The 20,767-nt window shown below is 37.3% G+C and overlaps 1 protein-coding gene across 4 annotated transcripts in view; it reads right to left on the reverse strand.

The window, feature by feature from the left end:
* The window catches only part of CADM2 (cell adhesion molecule 2), a 571,727-nt gene that overhangs the window by 39,632 nt on the left and 511,328 nt on the right, over positions 1 to 20,767 (reverse strand). For 2 of the 4 annotated variants that reach the window (XM_068180585.1, XM_068180586.1), the window contains one exon: positions 4,501 to 4,620. The exons of the other annotated variants lie outside the window; for them this stretch is intronic. In XM_068180585.1, coding sequence (XP_068036686.1) covers positions 4,501 to 4,620 — 120 coding nt within the window. The remainder of the gene's footprint in view (positions 1 to 4,500; positions 4,621 to 20,767) is intronic. 4 annotated transcript variants of the gene reach the window in all.

Raw genomic sequence — 20,767 nt, forward strand, 5'->3', positions numbered from 1 at the left:
ATACCAGAGTTAAACTCAATAAAAGCAAAGTGGATTAAAATATGGCAGGGATTTCACTGATATATAAATGTGTACATTTTTTGGCTTTGTGGTCACCCTGACAAATAAACTCTTGATCTCCCCAGAGCAGCTGTCTGGGAGCAGCATCACGTCTGTGCCGCACACAACAACTTCTGGAGATGTTTTCAGGCGTTGCTATATAAAGCTTTGAACGTTCTGGTACAGTCATCATCCAAGTGAGTCAGCTGAGCCTGAGTCACTCTGATACGTGCTGTCAAACTGAACGGATCAGTCTTTTGAGATTGGGATTGACAATGTTACATTTCCACCTGTTTGGGTGGTGATGGTGAAGGCGAGATTTCAGTCTTCTGTAATAAGTAAAAAACAAACAAGTTTTATAACCTCTTTTACTTTTTTTTTTCTTGATAGAAAAAAGGATTTAAACAAAACAAAACAAAACGTTCTGTCTGTGTGTGTGTGTGGGTGATTAACATAATGACAGCCCATGGGAAGGTTTTATGTACATTTGTGTGCACAGGCTTTTTCCCCTCTGTGAATACAGAAACACAGAGCTGTTCTGACTTGAGGTGGCTTCTCCTAGATTGTTAATCACACTCCCTCTCCACCTACAGGTCTTGGAAAGATTGGCACAGCACCACCTAAATTAACTTTACACTAATAAAGAATTTCTCTAATGGAAGCTTCCATTGTTTCACTGTTGGGGCAAATCCACAATCCTCTTGTGCCTCATCCCAATCATAAAAGGGAAAAATTGCATGGATCCATGCACAGCTTTCACAAATAACATTACATAAATCTGATAGAAAGACTGATGTAGATACTCATAAATATTCTTTCAGTAGTCCTCCAGATTTGTTTCTTCTCATACATTTTATTCTCATTTTGTCATACATTCCTCATCACAGTTATTAGGCTTTAAGATACCCTTGACAAATATATAAAGGGCAATATTCCTCACTGGCATCAAATTATGTTTAAGTTTTTCTGAGTTAGTAGGTAATGTACCAGTAAAAGAATAATTAATTCCTGAAGGACTGAGTACAAAAACAAGCATATGTTTTATGAGAAAGTGAAAAGTTTGACGAAACAGAAAGTTTATGAATTATCATGCTGTCATCCAACTGGATCAGTAGCCTTTTTCAAGTTGTTTACTAAATGCCAGGCAGATTAGGACAGCAATGAATCACATGGTTCCAGAATTAACTGATGACTTCTGGAGAATTTTCTTTCTCATGAATTAAGGTTTTTGGTAATGAGGAGGTACAATAATCAGAACGCAAAATGCCTTGGATTCACAGATTCCATTGGCTTTTTACACCTCGTATCATATGCCTGCAAAGACATTTCCTGTGACTGGATGTGAAGCAATGCATACTCAAAGTGGACTATGTAAAAGTCATGCAGAACAGAAGAATGTCTTGTAAAACTTACCTGAGGAGATTCTTAAGAATTAAGCACTAATTTCAGAACAAAATTAGTGAAATCTGTCTAGAAGGTTTATTGTGCCAGCTATGGGAAACCCAGTCCAAAGATATTATCAAACAGCATACACTACTACGATCTGTGGGAAACATGTTTCCTTAAGACATGATCCAACAAAGAGGAAGAAAAAATCAAACCAAAAAAGTTTTGATGTTTGAGAATATATGGATAGTTTCTCAGCTTAATGTCCTTATATGTTCTTTCACATCAAAAATCTTATTGTAATATGAAGCAGAAGCGTCAAAGGAAAATATGTTTATGTGGTACTTTTTGCTCAGCTAGCAACAGATAGTACTGAAAAAGCTGATATTCTCTGAAATGGCTCTTATGTCATTTGTACCTCTCTGGGGTGGGTGCTCTGACATTGGAGATGAGGTTCAGTCTTGTATTTCAGGATGGCAGAACTCCACAACAGACACCTAAAGCCTGTGAACATTATTGTTTACAGGTCCAAGACAGATAGGGGATGAGGAGACCCAGGAGATGCACCTTGTCAAAATTCCCTCTGCCATGGGAATAAAGCACTTTGAAAGAAAGTCAGGATGAAGGAAGTCACAGAACTTAAATAGCTGAATATCTTAAGTCACCGTCTCCCATGCATTTACAAAGTGTCTCTGCTAAATGTCTTTGCCACTAATACAGGGAATCATTTTCCCCACTGAACTTGGAAAATACCTCTTCATCAGAGTCCTATTGACTTCCGTTTTGAAAGCAAAACCAAACAAGCTGGTGCCTTCAGCTTCTTTACATAGCATATCTATGTTTCTGTCCTTGCTCTTTGATCTGTCCCCATTTGTGGTAATTTTTCACTGTGACATCCCCTCCTACCCCCCATAAGAAACAGTACTCCAGTTTCCACTGCAGTCTTCCACTGTTGGCTAAAACACCAATTACTTCAGCCTTGTCCTCATTGCTCGTGATTAATTTCCTTATTTTTGTTATTCATCTAGTGTATTTCTACACACTTTTGTTTTAAATTTCTCACAATTTGCTCATTTAATTTTGCATTCGTTTTCATGTTTCTTCCACATTGATATCTTCCATGATTTATGTTTATAGTAACTTTGTTTTTGTGTTTTAGTGAGGTTTGATATCTTAGACTGTTAAAAAAACCAATTTCATTAGTTTATTACAAATGTAGTATTTTCTCTCTCTGCATTGGGATAAACTACCATTTTGCTTTCAATACAAGATTTTGAGGAAACGGACTTCCCACACTCATTTGTCCCTTTGATTATCTCCCCAACAGATTCTATCTACCGCTTCCTTGAGACTGAAGTGGTCTCATCTTTTCAGCCATTTTGCTGTATTCACTTCTTTCTTTCTGGGAAAAGTGAGTGCTCGTGTTTCAGCAATTGATCACTCAATTTCCTTTCTTTTACTTTCTATTAAAGCAGCATCTGTAAGTGTAGCATCAAATTGCACGCATTCTCCCATGGGTTAGAGCTGAAACTTAGAAGAGAATTCCCCCGTTTCAGACCTTTATATTGATGCTAGACACACAAATAGTGAAAATGAACACTCCACAGGAAAGAAAATGAGGCCCTAAACCACACTTAGGAGGTGAGACAATACATTAAAAACATCAGTACAATCATAACAATGACATAGTTATGACCACCTAACAAGCAGAACAATTCATGAAGGGCAGCAAACTTCAGCACAGCACACCAAGAGCATCGTCCTTCCAGGATGTGAGCCCTCAGAAAGTTGGAGGCTTCTGTGCTTTACACAAATCACTCTTTTATAATGACATGGCAATTCCTGTCATTCTGTTCCTTTTCAGGAAATGTTCCTCCTGCAACCTCTTAGACCCATGAACACTGGGCTGTTTTCCATGGTCTAACTTTCTCTTTCTGAAGGAAAAGGACTCCTACAACACTTCCTCTCTTCTTAAAATATCAGCAATTTCACATTAAGAGTAATATTAAAGATTTAAAAATTTAATTTTAGGTCTGATGTCAGTTTATCACATGAAGGCCACATTATTAAAATATCTGTGCCCTGTGGAGGAAGAATTTAGGTGACCTGATACTATCACAGTCTTTATTCTTGCAAGTTAGGCAGGTCACTACAACTGACTACTAACAACACATCCAGAAAGAAAAGATGCCATAGCTCTCTTAACTTTCCTGGCCTAACTGCACCTCATCATGTCAACACTTGCAGTGTGGTAAAAGAATATAATTTCCTCTTTTCTTGTACAACGAAAGCTTTCAAGAGACCACATAGGAACCTTCTGCCATTTCATTTACCACAAGAGATTTGTAGCTACCCAGAAGATGATAATCTGCAAAACCTTCTGCACACATCTTCCCTATTTAACAGTTATCTTATCAGCCACTGAATAAAAGAGTAAAATAACCTCTATATTTTCCTCATAAAGAAATGAAGCATTACTAGAAACATTTGAAAAGCTATAACAGAAAAAACCCCAACAGATGGGGGTCAGGGAGGGGAGAGAGAACTTTTAGCTCATTTACTCTAGCTCTGGTGATATAACAACACCCCTAAATTAGGAACGCCTTAAACTGTAAAAGGCTAACAAGGGTGATGCATCACAGTGCCTCTTTGTCATCAAGCAAAATTTCATCAACAGAAATTCCAGTGCTGACACCTAGCTTGTTTTAAACGGTACCACCCAAAATAACCAGTCTTAAAAAGGTCACGTTTATTTAAAAATAGCTTGCTTGCATTTTACATTAAAGTTAATTTACTAACCTTAAAAAATTAAATGCAAATGTATACAAATAGTTTAAGCATCCTGTCAAAGTTCACATACACACTGCTAGAGCAATGACAACGTTCAAGGTCATACAAAATCTTTCTTTACCCATCTATCACCCTTCGGATTATTCTGTTAAATACATACTGAACTGAATGCTTGCATCCTCTCCTTAGCAATTTCTATCCTTGTTAAAAAAAATAGCAAAATCAAAGCTCTAATTTCCTATTTATCATGTGCTTCCCAGGCCATAACAAAGAAGGATACTGTACCTCTGATGCTGGTGGCTGTTGCCGATGTGGTTGTGCTGGCTGTTAAGGCTACATTGGTTGTGACTGTTGCAGTGGTAAGGGAGGGGATGACAGTAGTGGGAAGCAAAGTGTTGAAAACATCTGGTGAGTGGAAAAAAAAATATAAAATAAAATCATATCATGCAAACAAAGGAGAACCATAATAGTGGTTTAATTTGTAAATACAAGTATGTTGAAAATGACTAAATTAAAACATGATTAACATAAATTATTACAGGTACAACAGGGTACCGTTAAATTCTTGACATTTATCACTCTCAATTTTTATAGTCAATCTTTGAGTACACAGAATTTAAAAATCTGTTAAAATGACCACATTTCCACAGAACGAGAGAGTGACAGTTTAAGTGACAAGAATCCATTTCTTCGCTGAGCCATTTTAAATGTCTCACGTAGTAGAAACCATATACAGATGAAACATGCTGTGTCAGAGTGGGAGATGAAAAAAACAACACCATCATGCTAAAATAAACACACACATGTTAACGAGAAATGGCTGTATGTTAAAACACCTACTTTCAGACAGACTCAATGAAGGGAAAATGGGGAGAAAATTCTACTAACTATAACAGCTGCTTTTTCCGGATTGCTTTTCTTCTTCCCACACATTTGCTTAAGACACAGTTGTCTGCTAAGATCCAGAGCAGAGTATATTTCAAAATCTTTACCCTAATTTGCAGGTACAGTCGTCTTTCAGTCATCCTTAATGCTTACAATTTATTGTTAGTACACATCAGTATTTTTCTAAAACATCTTCAAACTAAAAATCAGAAATGATAATAATATTACTGATAAAAAAGCATGCATGCAAGTCAGAAAAAAAAATCATACAAAAAATGACGATAGCATCCTATAAGACCCTTCAGGTTTTGCTCAAGTAAGTGCAGGAATGCCAGGATTAGGAGCATGACTGCTTCTCTGCAGAGGAACCAACAAAACCTGATGCAGAATGCTCCAGCACAGAGCAGAACTTTACCAGATGTACACATAGAAAATACTTTGATTACACTGCCAAAAGCAATAAAGACCAATAGGACTTTGCTTATAAGGTGAATGCAGGTTTTAAAGAACAAAAAAACCCAAAAGCTCTGAAGCAGAGAAAAGCCCTTCTGAGAAGACATAAGCATCTGACATTTTTCAGATTATTTATATTGTATTTTTGAAAGGGAAGGACTTGTTTCTCAACAGCTGATGGTGAGTAACCCATGCCATACTGATTTCACTGAAAATATTTCTGAAGGATGCTATTCAGTGCAATAAAAGAGCAAAAGTCTGACCCACAATCTGTCTTCCCTTGCTCTGGAAAGAATTGCTATTGGTCCCTGAGTACTATCAATTCAGACTGAAATCAATGGAAGCTGAAGTCGCTCAAAGCTTTTCAGTACTGGGCCCTACAGAACACACTTCAGACACAGAATCCTTGAGTTCAGCATTGCCTAATTACTCTCTTAAGGCTTCAAAGTAGCATGCAAACCTTATTTCCACACTGGATGACAGATTATTTTTGAAATTTAAAGTCTCCTCATTAGTTACTCTATAAGTCACCTACTATTTTCTGTATTCCTCTAGTTTTGATAAAAAAATACCACTATGCTCTCTGGAATCTATACCTGTGTGATGTTCTGCTTCTGAAGCCATAACAATGATCCATCTTTCATCTCTACACTGATTTTTAATCTAATGTACACTGATATTTAATCTAATTCCCAGTATCAAATATTCTCAAGACAGAAAAATTAGAACAGGCTTTTAAAAACCCTCACTGTTGTAGCCGTATTAATCACCAGGAATAATGATAATATTACCTGGAATGTGAGTACCACAATAATGAAATAGAACTGAGTATAACAAGCATTAGAAATAAATTAACATGTTAAAAAGCTACATGTCACATGTGTTGATCTATGCAATTTCTTCTCATAAAGGGAAACTCCTTCCCTGATAAGTATCTGTTAAAAATTAAATCAAAGAGAAAAAAAAACCCACCTACTTCATAAGGAGATCAAAACCTTGCTTATTAGGAAAGCTGTATACATCATTCTTGTACGTAAAACTAATTAGTGTGACTCATGGTTCCATTCATTATCTTTCTTAAATACCAATTACTTAAGACTGCAATGACAAGTTATGGTTTTATGACAGAGCTGTCCAATCTGCAAGCATGCTGTTTACCTATTTTACCAAATAATAGCTTACATGAATCACTGATGAACGTAGAACTTTCTGGTTTCTCTTCAGATTGAAGTATTTCAAACAAGATTTCTCATTTTAAATGAAAGGCTACCTAGGAAGCAGTCTAGCTAACATGAACTAGGACATGTCAGTGTTTTAATACAGATGTGATCTCATCAGATTAAGAGTAATGAAAGCTTGTGCAGATATTAGTTTCCTGATGAAAGTCATAAACTCTGATGCCAAACGTCAAAATGGAAGCCTGGCAGAAGCCTCAAAGAAAATATGTCTTCTCAAAAGGGATGGAAAAGCAAGGAATAGCATTTGGTTTCTTTGCAGAGTGAGGTGAATTTCATCATGCAAATGACTGCAGTGTGTCTGCTTTGCTCACAGCAATATCAGGACTTGCTCCTAAAGACCCCAGCACAAGAGAGAAACCAGGAATCAGCAGCCTGAGGAGCATCACATTGCCCAGGCAATGAAATCTAAGGCTGTTCTGGACTCTAGAAAGGTTTGGTTTGTACCAGCTTACATTCAAGGCTCTGCCCAGTGCATACTCCATTAACAACATGAGAGCCTGCAGCAGGAATGTGCAAAGAAACCAAATAACTCATAGCTCTCCAGACAACACTTTTTTGGAATGCCTGGGTCACATCTCATCCTTAAATCCTACTCTGGACAGCCCAGATCCAAGTATTCTGAAATGATCCCCACCTTGAAAAGACCTGTGTGTACGGTGTCTGCTGAGTCTGACAGAATGACTCCTATCAGTTCTTCCAAGATTTATGGATTCTTATGAAAACTTTGCCTTGAAAAGGTTTTTGCATAAGAGCATACAGAATATGCAGTTCAAGAAATAAACTAAAAGCAATATCTAGTGTTCCTCAGTCTCTCATCATGCATTGCAGGTGTAGGAGGCAAATGGGTTTGGAAGCTCCCAAAAGCACACAGACTACAGATTAAAAAAATGACACTTAACAGCATTAGGCCATAAACATCTGTTTAAGCCATATGGATCACTGTGCTTCATAGAGGGTGTGCTGCTCCATTTCATGCCAGAAAAGAGAATTACAATTTGACCTGTTTCTAGTCCTGCAGGACTTTTGGTCTTTTTTTTTTTTTTTTTTTTTTTTTTTTTTTTTTTTTTTTATGCAAGGCAAACCTATCTTATTTTACTAGCGAGGCACACGTTGTCACCCAGAGCTCCCTGCTGGCAGCTGCTCAGAACATGCTGTCATAGGGACAATGTAGATTTGTCCTGAGCTTTCTGTCAGGGAGGATCTTAACAGAATGGATTTGCAGATTTCTGCCCAAGAAACCTGTGCTGAAACTAAATTCCACTTCCTTGTCTTACAATTTGTGACTCTAGTTGTACACAATGTTCAGCTGAAAATGAATTTTTCTTTATGCCTCTCATGCCACTAAATACCAAGGATCATTATGACCAAGAGACCTTGCAAAGCGCAACTTTTTAATTCAAGCATCCATACCCAAATCACTGCATAGATTGCTATTTCAATAATACTAAGGTATTAATCCTTAGCCTCCTGTGAAGCAGAAAATAGCTATATTTTGCAGATGGGGAACCAAAGAAGATAGAAAAGCCATGCTCAGGAGATCTAGAAGTCAAGCAATAAGTGTCTCCATTAATTTTGAAACCTCACTTCTAAACGGGATATTTGTTGACAGACAGATATTCAGTCAAAAATCCAATAATGTAATTAAGTTGGTATTAACTTCATCATCTTGCTAGCTTTGAAATGCAAACAACTCATGGAGAACTAATTGTTTCTATAAAAGCTGTTGGAAATAGAAAAGGGGTTGACCTTCACACCAAGGGACTCCCATGGCCTCGTTGTCACTTCTGTGCCACAGGTTATACAGGTGAGGCTTGAACTGGCCATTCAGTAAGAGAGATGGGCTCCTGACCTCTCTCTGGTGGCACAGGGAGGTTTGAGCTGAGCAGCGAACGCTCAGCCAAGACCCCACATTTCAGTGAGGACCTGACATAATGTCAGAGCTTGGTGCTGCACAGAGCAGAGGAAAGCTCTGGAAAGGTGTTCCTCGTGGGACTGCTGCCTGCTAACACGCCACAAACAGGAGCCAGGGGAGAGCTGAAGGCTGATTCCCAGTGGACAGTGGAAAAAGGAGGAACAGGCAAACTGGGCTTGGTGTGGAAGCTGCTCTTCAGCAGAAGCACAGATGCAAACTGCTTAGGAGTGGCAGGGCAGTGCTGGGCCAGATCAACTCAAAGCAGTGTTGAGCCCCACCTGCCCAAAATTTCCTGTTTGCTTCTCCTTCTTGCTTGAATTGATGCCGTGTTCTCCTTGCTAAGGCAGAAGACATCCATCCATTTAAGTGCAGGGAGCCTGGATAATTTACTTTCCCTGCCAATTTGGCCCTGAGCATTTTTACTCTCCATTTCCAAAGAAATGAGAAATGGTTCTGTTTGGTTTAGCGGGCTTATCTGAAAGATAGATCTGACCGACTGAAAATATTTGACTTTTTTGGTAAAAACACAACCGATATTTTGACATGACTGAGCACAAATCAGACAACAATAGCTGCAGCTGATAAAAATGTAAAGGCTTTTGTTTCAAGCCTGACAAAAGCTGACAGAAAAATTAAAGGACAGAGTGATAATGATGGATGGTCCTTGCTGTATTTTGACTGAGAATGAAAGAAATTTTAAGTGGTAAACTGAACTGAGTGATGACCTACCTGGGAAACAATCTCACTACCCTGTGAAAAATTTAATCAGTCTGTGATATGTAGCACTAAATAATTTAGCAAGGTTTTAAATTCAAAGGGAGCTGCATTTACCTTGCTCCAAGAAAATGGGATTAAACAAAAGGATCACTCAGCTTGAACATCATGTGCCAATAGCTCCTTAGCACTTAGACTGAATGATCATGAATGCTCATGGACACGAGGTCAAGGGGTTCTTTTTACTAATTGATTCAGATTTATGAAACTCTGAAATGGCAATTATGTGCTTGACATTTTTGCTAGCAAATCAGATGTCATTAAAAATATCCAAACCCTTTTAACAAAAGCTCCATGTAGATCTGTATCTTTAGTTATACCAATAAAATCTTCAAGTGGATAAGTTGCAAGACATACAGCTGGACTAACTGGAAAGAATGAACAGGAATTGGAAAGAACAATATTGTTCTCTTCTTATAGAAAGTTTTGTAGTTTGTTGGTTCATTTGTGGTTTGTTTTTTAGGTGTTTCCCCCATTTCAAAAGCAATAGGTTTCAATAGCAAATAAAGTATTAAAAATTACAGCAAAAAAAGCCTGTTTCCTTCTGTTCTCAAGGAACAGAAAATTTGCAAAAACTTGCAATCTGCACATCCCTGGCCCAAATTCTGCCCTTATAAAGTTAAGAATATAACTCAGAAGAATAAAGCCCATTTCAATATTAGTATTTAGTACTGGCAGTATTTAGTACTGGCAGTATGGTGTCATCCCAAATCACTTAAAGGCCTGATATTACACTGTGGCACCTTTTACAACACATGCTCTGACCAGAATTGCTTATGACAAAATAAAAATGTGGTGAATATGAAAAAACAAGGTGTAGTAGCAAGTTTTTTCTGCCATCTCATTTGACACTGAAATATGAAGAAGTTAGCTGCCCTAAATTGTCTAGAAAGAACTCCTGTAGTGAATATCTCATTTATTTTGTGCACCAGAGCAACAGCAGGACTCACAAAGACCACAGGTGTGTGAAAGGCTGATTTTCCACAAGTAAAGCCAGGTCAGGTTCAGGACAGATGTGAGAGCTGCCAGAAAACAAGCAGCTGTGGATCTCAGGAAGGTGAGAAGGAAGAAGCAGCAGGATGGAAGTACCTCAATGTGGTAGGAAGACATGGCAAGAGAGGACAAGCTTGCAGGGCTGAGAGCAGTGACTGACATTGACTTCTCTCCTCCCTCAAGGTGCATCTGCCCAGGGCCAGGTCAGCTCTCAGCAGAGCTGTGGGTCCTGGGGCCAGGAAGGCAGGAGGAGTATTTAGGTAAAACCTACCTCTGCTAACTTCTGTGGGCACCCTAACAAGCAGAATATGCTGAGCATGCACAATCAGAATCTAGGATTTAGTAGACACTGGGACTGTGTGCTTTAAAATGCTTGTAGGTACTTGCTAAAAATTCTAAGAGTAACAACCAACACTGAAAGGAAAGGTTTTTCTTTTGGTTTTGGTTCTTTTTTTCCCAATGGGTATTAAAACACGACCTTTCTGCACAGGACCAGATGTTGCCACAAACTGGGCTTTGTCACCTGGAGACTGGAGCAGTCTGCTGCACTCACAGTTGGTGGAGCTGCACAGAGGGACCCCAGGAAACCTGAATCAAGCATTTCACAGGAAAGCATCTAACATGGATATTTGAGAGTTGCACTGGTGGCTCATAGCTCTCAAAATGTCAGGTCTGGCCTTTGAAGCCCTCAGTGCTTACTTAAGGGATCGTTTTGCTCCCCACAGCACTCCACTGAATTTGCTATCAGCAAAAGCACTCTGGCTGCAGCTCCCTTGGAACAGAGAGAGAAGTTTGCAATGAAGGCCTGGAGATGCTGGAACACGCTCCCATTTCACTGCCCGTCAGGCTCATTGTTTGTCACCAGCCCAGCCATTTAAAAAGCTCCCTGTCCCTGCTCCCAGTGAAGCAGAAGAATAAAACGTGACATAATGTACTGTCTCACAATACATTTAGCTATTGCTGCTCAGTTTTGGTGGGGAAGATTGGGTTATCTGCAGCATTTGGACTGTAGGAAGCTAATAGGCTGTAATGCCTTATTTCTTAATTTCCAGTTGTGCTAAAACCAGGTGACACACAGTCTTCAAAAAAGGATAAATTTCACAAAATAATAACCAGGTAATTAGATATTGAAAATTATTTTAGTGCAAGAAAAAATGAAATTCTCAAGTAGGAAAATTATTCAATACTGAAGAATCTGTTTTCAAGCACTCTAAGTTTTATTTTATTAATGGTTATTAGAGCAAGATTTACCTCTGAGAACAAATCAAACCAAGTATTCAACAGAAAGATTAAGATTCAATGTTCTGGAGTTATATGAATATAATACATAGAAATTTATTCCAGGAGCACTGCAAGACCTAATTTTTTCCCCAAACTTAGCACAAGTTTTGCTAGCAGTTAAAAAAGTCCCTTCCAATTCAACAGTAGTAATAATATAAAGGCCATTCTTTTAAAGGAGTAAATCTGTGCTATATAAAAGCTCACCTTTCTCATTAAAGTAGCTACAAATATTGCATTGAAGCTTATGCAACTTGCCTGAACTTGGTAATTCAACATTTTAAATAAATAAAAAGGAAAAGTTTTTGAGCATTGTTTAAGACCACAGCCTCAAATGAAGACACCTTACTTATAAAAAGGCATGCATAGACATATATATACACACACACATATATATGTGTGTGTTTTGATTTTGTTCACAGCTCTACATTAACAAATACAGAAACAGTAAAGAATGGACCTCTGCCTTGAAGATGTGCAAGATCATTTTTTGGGCAGTACAGGCCAAAATTTAGGAAAAAGAGACAGCATTATTCCCATTTCACAGCTGGTGAAATGAACATAGGAGAATTAAGTGGAATGTCTTATATTTTATAGACTTCTGAGCCTGACAGGGGAGTTCAGAACAGATCTCCTGAGGCTCATTTTAATACTCTGCTAAAAAACCCCAGAAAATCAAAACCTCAAAAGAAAACAAAACCTCTCAAAACTGCATTTAAAAAATAAGTTGCCCTTATACCTGCTGTGCAAATTTCACTGCATTCAGGACAAAAAATTACCACAAAAGCCACCAAACATCTTGTATGAATAAAGCTAGCACAATTTTCCCCAGAAGCACACTATTCTATCACTATTAATATGGTGTTCTAGGCCCATTGCCACTGCTTAAAAATCACATTTAGGCTGTGATGTTCATTTTTATTCTTTTTAAGTAAGCAGACAAGCCATATTTCCTTGTTTTCCCAAGCCATAAAATAGGAGTATTCAAAATTAAATGAAACAAAGTATTGGCAGCTAGCCCTTGAAAACCTGTAAGGAAAAGCTAATGCACAATACAAATTCAGACATCAAGAAACCTTGAACAAAGATGACAGCTTTCTCAGAATGACACTTGACTCTTTCTGCACACACACACATAATAAAAGAAAATTTCAAAAACCTCAGCCAGAATTGCACTGAGAAGAAAGAATGTAAAGAGAATTTTCCAAAATTTCCTTATTATGGGGACATGTTGAAACTAAATGGAGGTAAACAGATTGCTGATTTCTATTTTATTACAGTTGCTACTTTCATTTCTCCAAGAAATTCAGGCCAAATCACTGAAGTTGCTTAAACAACACCAAACTCATGGCAATAATTTTAAGGTTAGTAAAGAGAGATAACAGGGACTGTAATTTATTTTAAATACGTTTATTTCAAAATAAAATCAAAGGGTCCAACACTAATCTGAAACACTTTTTATCACAGTGGGATTGCTGTATCTTATTGAAAATCACCTTGGGAAAGTTACTGGCACTGTGCAACCTAAAACATAGATTTTTGTCCTTCATTGCACTGTCTCTGCCTAATAGACTTAATTTCTCATTCCTATCACCAAAGTACACTACCTGAGAAAATAAGGCCCTATCTTTCATCTGTCAATCTTTTATGCTCTGTTTTTGGGGGTTTTGGGGATTTTTGTCCTCAAAAGAGTTTTATACATGTAGTATAGAATTCCTACCATGATTCTTTGGCTTTGTATGACACATAATTATGAATGGTGGGGTCCATGCAATATTGTCAAGACTTAATTTTGTTAAAATTACCCAGCTTCCTTTCAGGGTGGCAGATATTTAGTACCTTAACTATTATGCCAACAAGCAGGATAGTTCACCAGTGGAAATCACAGGGTTCTTTTAATAAAGAATGCTTGATCATATCTGATAATATATTTTAAAGAAAATGATACACAAAGCAGTGAAAAGATATTTCAGTTCCTGCTCCAAAATGATGAAACCCATCCAGAACTCTCCTCCATCAGGCACTTCAACATGCCAGCATCCCTCAATCCTCCCTGCTTCCCACCAATCAAGGGCTGGGAAACCTGCAAAAAATGTAAACTACAAAACCACTGGGAGAAAAACAAATCCACTGGTGCAATGACCCACAGTAATATCTGAAGAATAAACACTTTGCCCACTCCTTGAGTTTTTCCCTGCCAAACTTTCATCTGTCCTTCCTCCTCTCCTTTGATTTGTTTGTTTCTACACTTGCCATGAGGATTAATAGGGGCAGTTTCAGGTGGAAGACAAATCTGCCTCAGGCATGAGGTTACCAAGGAAAACAACTTTTTTTTCTTCAAGGGAGTAAACAAGCAGTGTGGATACCAGTGGAGGGAAAGCAAAGGGTCCTGACTGAAAACTCTTGGGGTCTCTGTCACAAATGATACATCAGCTTACACCACACACCTGGACACCTCTTCCCAAGCATCTGCCAGCAAAGTTCCTTCACATGGGGTTAGAACTTTCTCAGTGCTTGTAGGGAACCACAGCCTGGTGAAAGAGGTCAGGGCATTTTGGGACATCCTTGTATGGCAGATTGTCAACTTTATCAGCTTTGGTAGTAATGGTTTTAATGGGTTTTTGCTTTGTTTTTTTTCTCCTTGAACATGAGGATGGTTTTGAGATACATCCTTACTATCCTCCTGGTTATTTTTGCTGTCTGCTCCCCTTTCTGTGGGAATCATAGAGAAAGATTCATGCACAAGCTTTTGTGGAAGCTGCCAAAACACTCTGGAAACTCTGAGACAAAGCAAAGTGATTCATGTTAAGGCATAACAAGTCACAGTTAGATCCAATGCAGAAAGTCTGTGATAGGATTCAGCAATAAAAAGCGTGACTTTAATTAAAAAGCTATGAGAATTTTATTTTATTGCATCAAGAATTCAAGAAGTAAGAGCTAGAAAAAATAGTTTGTGATTGCAGCACAGAGGATTCAATTTTGAAGGAGGGGCTAAAGACATATTAGGTCTCAGCAGATATTTAGATTGAACCTATGCTGTGAAGAGTGATGTTAGAAAGATTTTTGAGTTTGAGGGTTTAGGGATATTTAAAATTCTTGTCAGTTTAAATAATTATATACTGTAAACAAGTGGAGAAATACCTTGCTAGCTCTAAGAAAAATGTTAACTAATGTAAGAAACATTTTATTGAATATTTTTCCTTTCTATAACATAGAAATGCAGCCTAAGATAAACTCCAGAAAACTTCACCAAGCGATTCATAATTAAAAATTAAATAGCAAAAATAAAATAGTAAGTAGTAATAATTATTAATATAAAGTTATGGATGTTAGAAATATTAATGGTTTGAGATAAGCTAGTTACCTGCTTCTATCCGAGCCTCCATGCTTATCTTCATGTGCAATCAAGAGGGCTCAGACACAAAAGTTCTCAAAGCTGTCTAAGAGAGATGCATATTTGCAGAAGCTTTTCCCTACCCCTCTCAGCCTCCAAAGCATTTACATCTATCTCCAAGAGGATTCACAATCCCAGCTGGAGCAAAGCACAGTTCTGATGTATCACCTACTATGACCAGTGGTCATTTCAAGCAATATCACTTAGGTAATGTTCTATTTTCTTTCCTGAATGGAGTGAAACACTGAGGAACATATTCTCAAAAGAAAGGTAGGTTATGGAAGCACCACATGAGAAAGACAGAGACAGAACACCCTTATCTACTTTCCACCACCTCATGGTGCAGGAAAGGCTTCAATTTAGAAAAATCACTGAGTCACTTTGATACTGTCTTTATGGCTTGAGTTTCCTGAGTAATAAATTGTCTAGATGGAAACAGAAGATCATTAGCAACTGTTAGATTATAACTTTATCATCAGTCTCAAATTAAATTATTGAGTTAATATTTTCTTCATGAAGATTGCACATGACGTTCATAGACATAGTAATTTTACAAGCTGGTATCTCAGAATAAAATGGTAAATTGAAGTAAAGTTCAGGAAAGTTGGGGGCATAAGCAATAGCAAAGGGTGAAAAATTAGAGAGCAATCTTTGCTACTACAGCAAATCAGTGATAATAAACTCAACAGTACTGAAGCTCAGTTAAAACAGTCAAAAAAGCAAGAGTGACATATTTGGTATATCCACACAATCTTTTCCTTTTCAGAAATCCCATTAGAATTATCATATCACATATCACATGCACAGAGAAAATAAAATATTTTCAAAAGTTATGTCTTATTAAAGGCATTATCCAAAACCACAAGTTTTAGAACACATACAATATGCATTCAAATAGGAAGGAGCTTCACATATTAGAATATATAGTTAAAGGTTATATTGATATATTGTTATGGTTCCATTGTGAAAGGGCTTGGGGAGAGATTTCCTGCTGATGAAATACTCTGCATTCAAATTCAATGATTACTCCAGATGAAATTAAAAAAAAAAACCAACTTTTATATGTTATATTTAAAAAATCACTTAATTTAAAAAGTTTTCTTTAATAAGAAACAGTATTGTAATGTAAAAATGTAGAAGTGCCAAACATACTCCTCAAAAGTATTAGTGTGGTTTGGGATATTATTTTCTTGACCTTTCCAAAATACTTATAAGCTTATCTGGAAAAGAAATTTGTATCTTATTTTTCTAAAGTCACCATAAATGAAGAAAGATCAGTTCCTACAGCTCAACTGTACACCCCACTATTCGAGTATTTATCAACAAAAAGCAATTTCAAAGTAGCTGCCTTGAGAATGTTCAGGGATAATAGCTGGACAATTCATCCATAAAATTAAGCCAACAACTCCACCACAAGTTTCTTGACAGACTTCTCATACCTGAAAATGTCAACTATTATTATTCTTCTTCTTCAGCCCAATAAAAAAAACTCTATTGTACAATTTTTTAATTCATCTGGCTGCAGGAAATTCATCTGCATGGTGTTTTAAAGTCTGGACCACCTCTTCCAGCCCAACTAAAAGTCTTCTAGAGAAGCCAGCTTTAATGTTGTGGTAATGATTTAATGCCTTAATGTAATTTTATAACATTGATGTAAAATAAGAGTATTTCAACACAATTTGAAGGGCTATGCTTTGAAGAAGATAGCTCTAGGGGAAGGAAGGCTTTTGAGACTGACCAAGCACTCATGAGCTTGCTTTTATTTATTTATTTTCCAACTGAAAGCCCAGGCTCCTTTTTTTTCTGCAAGTTATCTTCTGTACCTTTTAATTTATTTTTACTTCATATAAAATGGGAATAGGAAAAACATTTCACCTTTGTTTTAAGGACTCAATACTGAGACTTCTTTAATTCAAACAAAGATGCAAAAAAGAAAAATCTCAAAACTAATAGGCACACGTAGTCACATACTGTGAATTCCTAATTAAGTCCTAAAATGTCTTCTGAGTCTCATATTCTTGATATGCCTTGATTGCTGTAAGGGCAATGTTGGGGTTATTTGCCAAATCCCCCCACTATTACGGCTATAAATATTATTATTGTTACATCATACCATGGCTCTGCTCAATTCTCTTTTTGCAAAGCCCAAGCTTTGTTCAGATAAAGGCAAAATGTTCCCATAGGCAAAGAAAGCCTGAGGAGTGTGTGTGTAAATGAGACACTTCAGCTGAGAAAACTTTAAAGGAGGAAACTTTTAAAAAAGTCCAGTCACCTCAACTTCTAGGATCTTAACACCAAAACACAGAGCAGCCAAGATTACTGATGAGTGTGCTGCTCCACAAGGATGCTGCTTCCTTTCTTTCCCAAACTTTTTATGTGGTTTTGGTTACATGTTTATAAAGTGTCTGAAAACACTGTGCAAGATTTACCAGAGGTCTGTAGTGAAAATACCTGCAAACTGAAAGATCTATTGCTTATTCATTAAGCTTAGTTTTGAAAGAAAGCAGAATATATCCTCACCTTCTCTGTTTTTTTTCAGTTTTCTGCTCTAATCAGTTTCTGCCTTTACAGAGAGATATGCACAAATGAGTTCAAGAAATAAAGAGAATGCCCTCTGTGAGGACATCAAAACAGAAATTAAATATAATAAAAAAATCTGATTGCAGTCAAATTAACTGACAAAGATAAAATAATCTATAATAGAAAGGGGTAGAAGAGTTTGTTTAATTCCATGTGTTTTGGATTCCACAGAGTTTCCACCAATTTAGAAAAACCCAAACTCATAGAGATGTACAAGTGCATGGTGCTGGAATTATTGTTGGGCACAGAAGGTCAATCTCTATATTTAGAGGTAGGATTTAATAAACTAAGGTGTCTGCTGCAGGTTTGGCATAGTGACGTTCCAGATATGGAGAACAGTCAGTCACAGAGATTTAGGACTAGACCAAAAAGTCTAGTGAAAAAAAAAAAAGGGGAGAAAAAAAAGATCATGAAAGAAGGACAATGGATACATGGGCAAGAATTGCAGGAAATGCAAAGTTTAAGATGACAATTAATGAGAAATAGAGGCCAATGTGGAAATACTTGAGAATGTATTGAAGGGAAGCAGCAAATATAATTTTAAATGCAAACTTCCAGCACAAACAGCAAAAGAGGCCAAATAGCTTGTAAGGTTGGAAAGCGAAGAGATCAAGCACCAGGCTTAAACAAACAAAAGAGAACACTCTTCCCTCAAAGCACATAACTAAATTCAGAATCTTGTTACCACAGGTTACTGTGGAAGCTAAGATGACAAATGTTTTGTAATGGGACTGGACAAGCAGGTGGAATATAAATAATGCTGCAGTTAGGAAAGGTGCAGTGGGACTTCTGATCTTACACATTGTAGGGGATCTAATGAGGTTGTAACTCGGTCTTTCAGTTGCCTTTATTTACAAAAAATCGCTTGCCCAAGAAAAAGAATAACAAAATTGAGAAGCTGAAGACAAAGGAATATGTCATGCCACTTTTTATTCCTCAGAGATCCCAAGTTGCTGGTTCAAATGCTTTCCTAGTTAAAATTTGGGCAATAAGAGCTGCCTTGACCCTCCACAGCTGCTGATTCACATTCATTTCCATACCACTCTCCTAGATAATTGTTGCACAACACATTATAGCTCTGAATATTTCAATTAATTGAATTCCTGGCTGTAGATTGGCATATCAGGATACTTCACCAAAGTGCTCTGTTTCAAATAGGGCTGCAAATTATCAACTGCTGCTGTTTGCACTAAGGAGGTTTCTCAGTGATGTGGACTTCTGTCACTCACTCCAAGGTGGTGCTGAACTGAGTCTTTGGCAGTGACACCAAGAGGTTCTGAACTCCTCCTCCAAACACAGCAGCAGTGTCCTCAGGTTGATTATGATGGAACACCTCCTTCCTCCACTCCAGCTAAATCACTGCAGTTATTACTGGAGCTCTGCAAGCAGAGTCTATGTTTTTGGGTTGAGCAAGACAAGTTTGACAGTTTGCTCTGTTTGCTCATGATTAATGACTAGTATTTGGACAAAGGTAAACAAAAATTCTTAATAAATTGGAAAAGAGTGAAAATTGCCTGGGGCCCATTACCAAAGAAAGGGTGTAATATATCTAGCCAGAATGTGCACTTCTAAAGCACTAAGCTTGCCAATTAGAATACAGAAATGACAACAGCTACAGGCATTAAAGCCTGTGCCTTTGTTACTGTATGAAACAAATGTTTGAGCAAACTACATGTCTTGCCTTTGTGCTTCTGCCTATAAACTCTGACTTTGTACCCACCTTCGCACTTCACAGACTACTTTTTGACATTTATTATTAACAATAAATGTTAAGAAAAAGGAAATTAGCAGTCACATTGATTCAGCAAAGCAGCATGAGCATATTTAATAGCCCAAGCTTTAACCTTATTCAAATAGATTCAATTTCTCTGAAGTCTGGTTTCTTTAATTATACAAAAAAAATCTAAAAATAATTTTTATGTTGTCAGATACTAATTGCATTGGACAGACTTGCATTCATCTGCTTATAGCAATATTTATTTTCCCTGCCATCAGTTGACATCAAAACAGTATTATTTCATCATCACCACTCACAGTGGAAAAATACTACCCTTCTGATGAAGCTCTTACACCATTAACACACAGAAAGAGATAAAAATCTGTTGAAATGAAAAAAAAGGAATAAAATATATGGAAATCACAGTACATATAAGAAAAGGAAAGCTGTTAATCATGTTGCCCTTCCCTGCCTCTGCAGAAGATACCTTCCTCTGATGTCCCATTTCCTCACACAAGCTCGTGTGGGAAATCTGGCATGTACCTTGTCTTAGAAATCTGATATTTAAGGCAAGCAGTCATATGATTAATGAGCTCTAACAAAGGAGTAGGACAAAAAAATTACATCAACACCTTAAGCACAGGGGAAGAGATGAGAAATCAAAGGATGCTTCCATATTTAGGAAGATCAAAAAATACATCCTCTATTAAATAGAAGGATGCATCTCAAAAAATGATAAAAAAGTAGGTTTTCTAGGCCCCAGAGAGAGAGAGGAAAAATATTTTATAATTTTAGGAGGATTATGATTCACTAGAGACATTCATGAATGTAATGAGCTAAAGAAGGGGTAAGGCTGCTTAAATTTATCTATACAAAGGATTATGCTACATTTGATAAAATAATTGTGTCAGTCTCCTTTTTACTTAAAATTAACCTTATAACTCTGAACCCCAGCAAGTTGTTAAGTACTAAACATCATCTCATGCTCTGTCACATAACTGTGATAGTTTCAGAAAGCTGGGATCCTGACATTTACCTTCTCTAGTTCCAGCGCTGGAATTGCAGAAATACAATCAGGAAAACTCGGGTACTCATAACAGAAAAGGTCAGCAATGAGCAAGATAAACCTGATAACATGCCTAATGTGCTGCCAAACATAACAGAATGCCTCCCTGATAATGAATGATTTTACAGGCTGCCAGGAAGTGGATGGAAGATAATCAGATCAACAGGGGACACACCACTGTGAAAGACTGGGAACGGTGAAATATTCTTTGATAGAGTTCTACTGCAGAGTCACCACTGATGAAAAAAGATACCCCATTATG

Source organism: Anomalospiza imberbis, chromosome 2, assembly GCF_031753505.1.
Source record: "Anomalospiza imberbis isolate Cuckoo-Finch-1a 21T00152 chromosome 2, ASM3175350v1, whole genome shotgun sequence".
Taxonomy (NCBI): Eukaryota; Metazoa; Chordata; class Aves; order Passeriformes; family Viduidae; genus Anomalospiza; species Anomalospiza imberbis.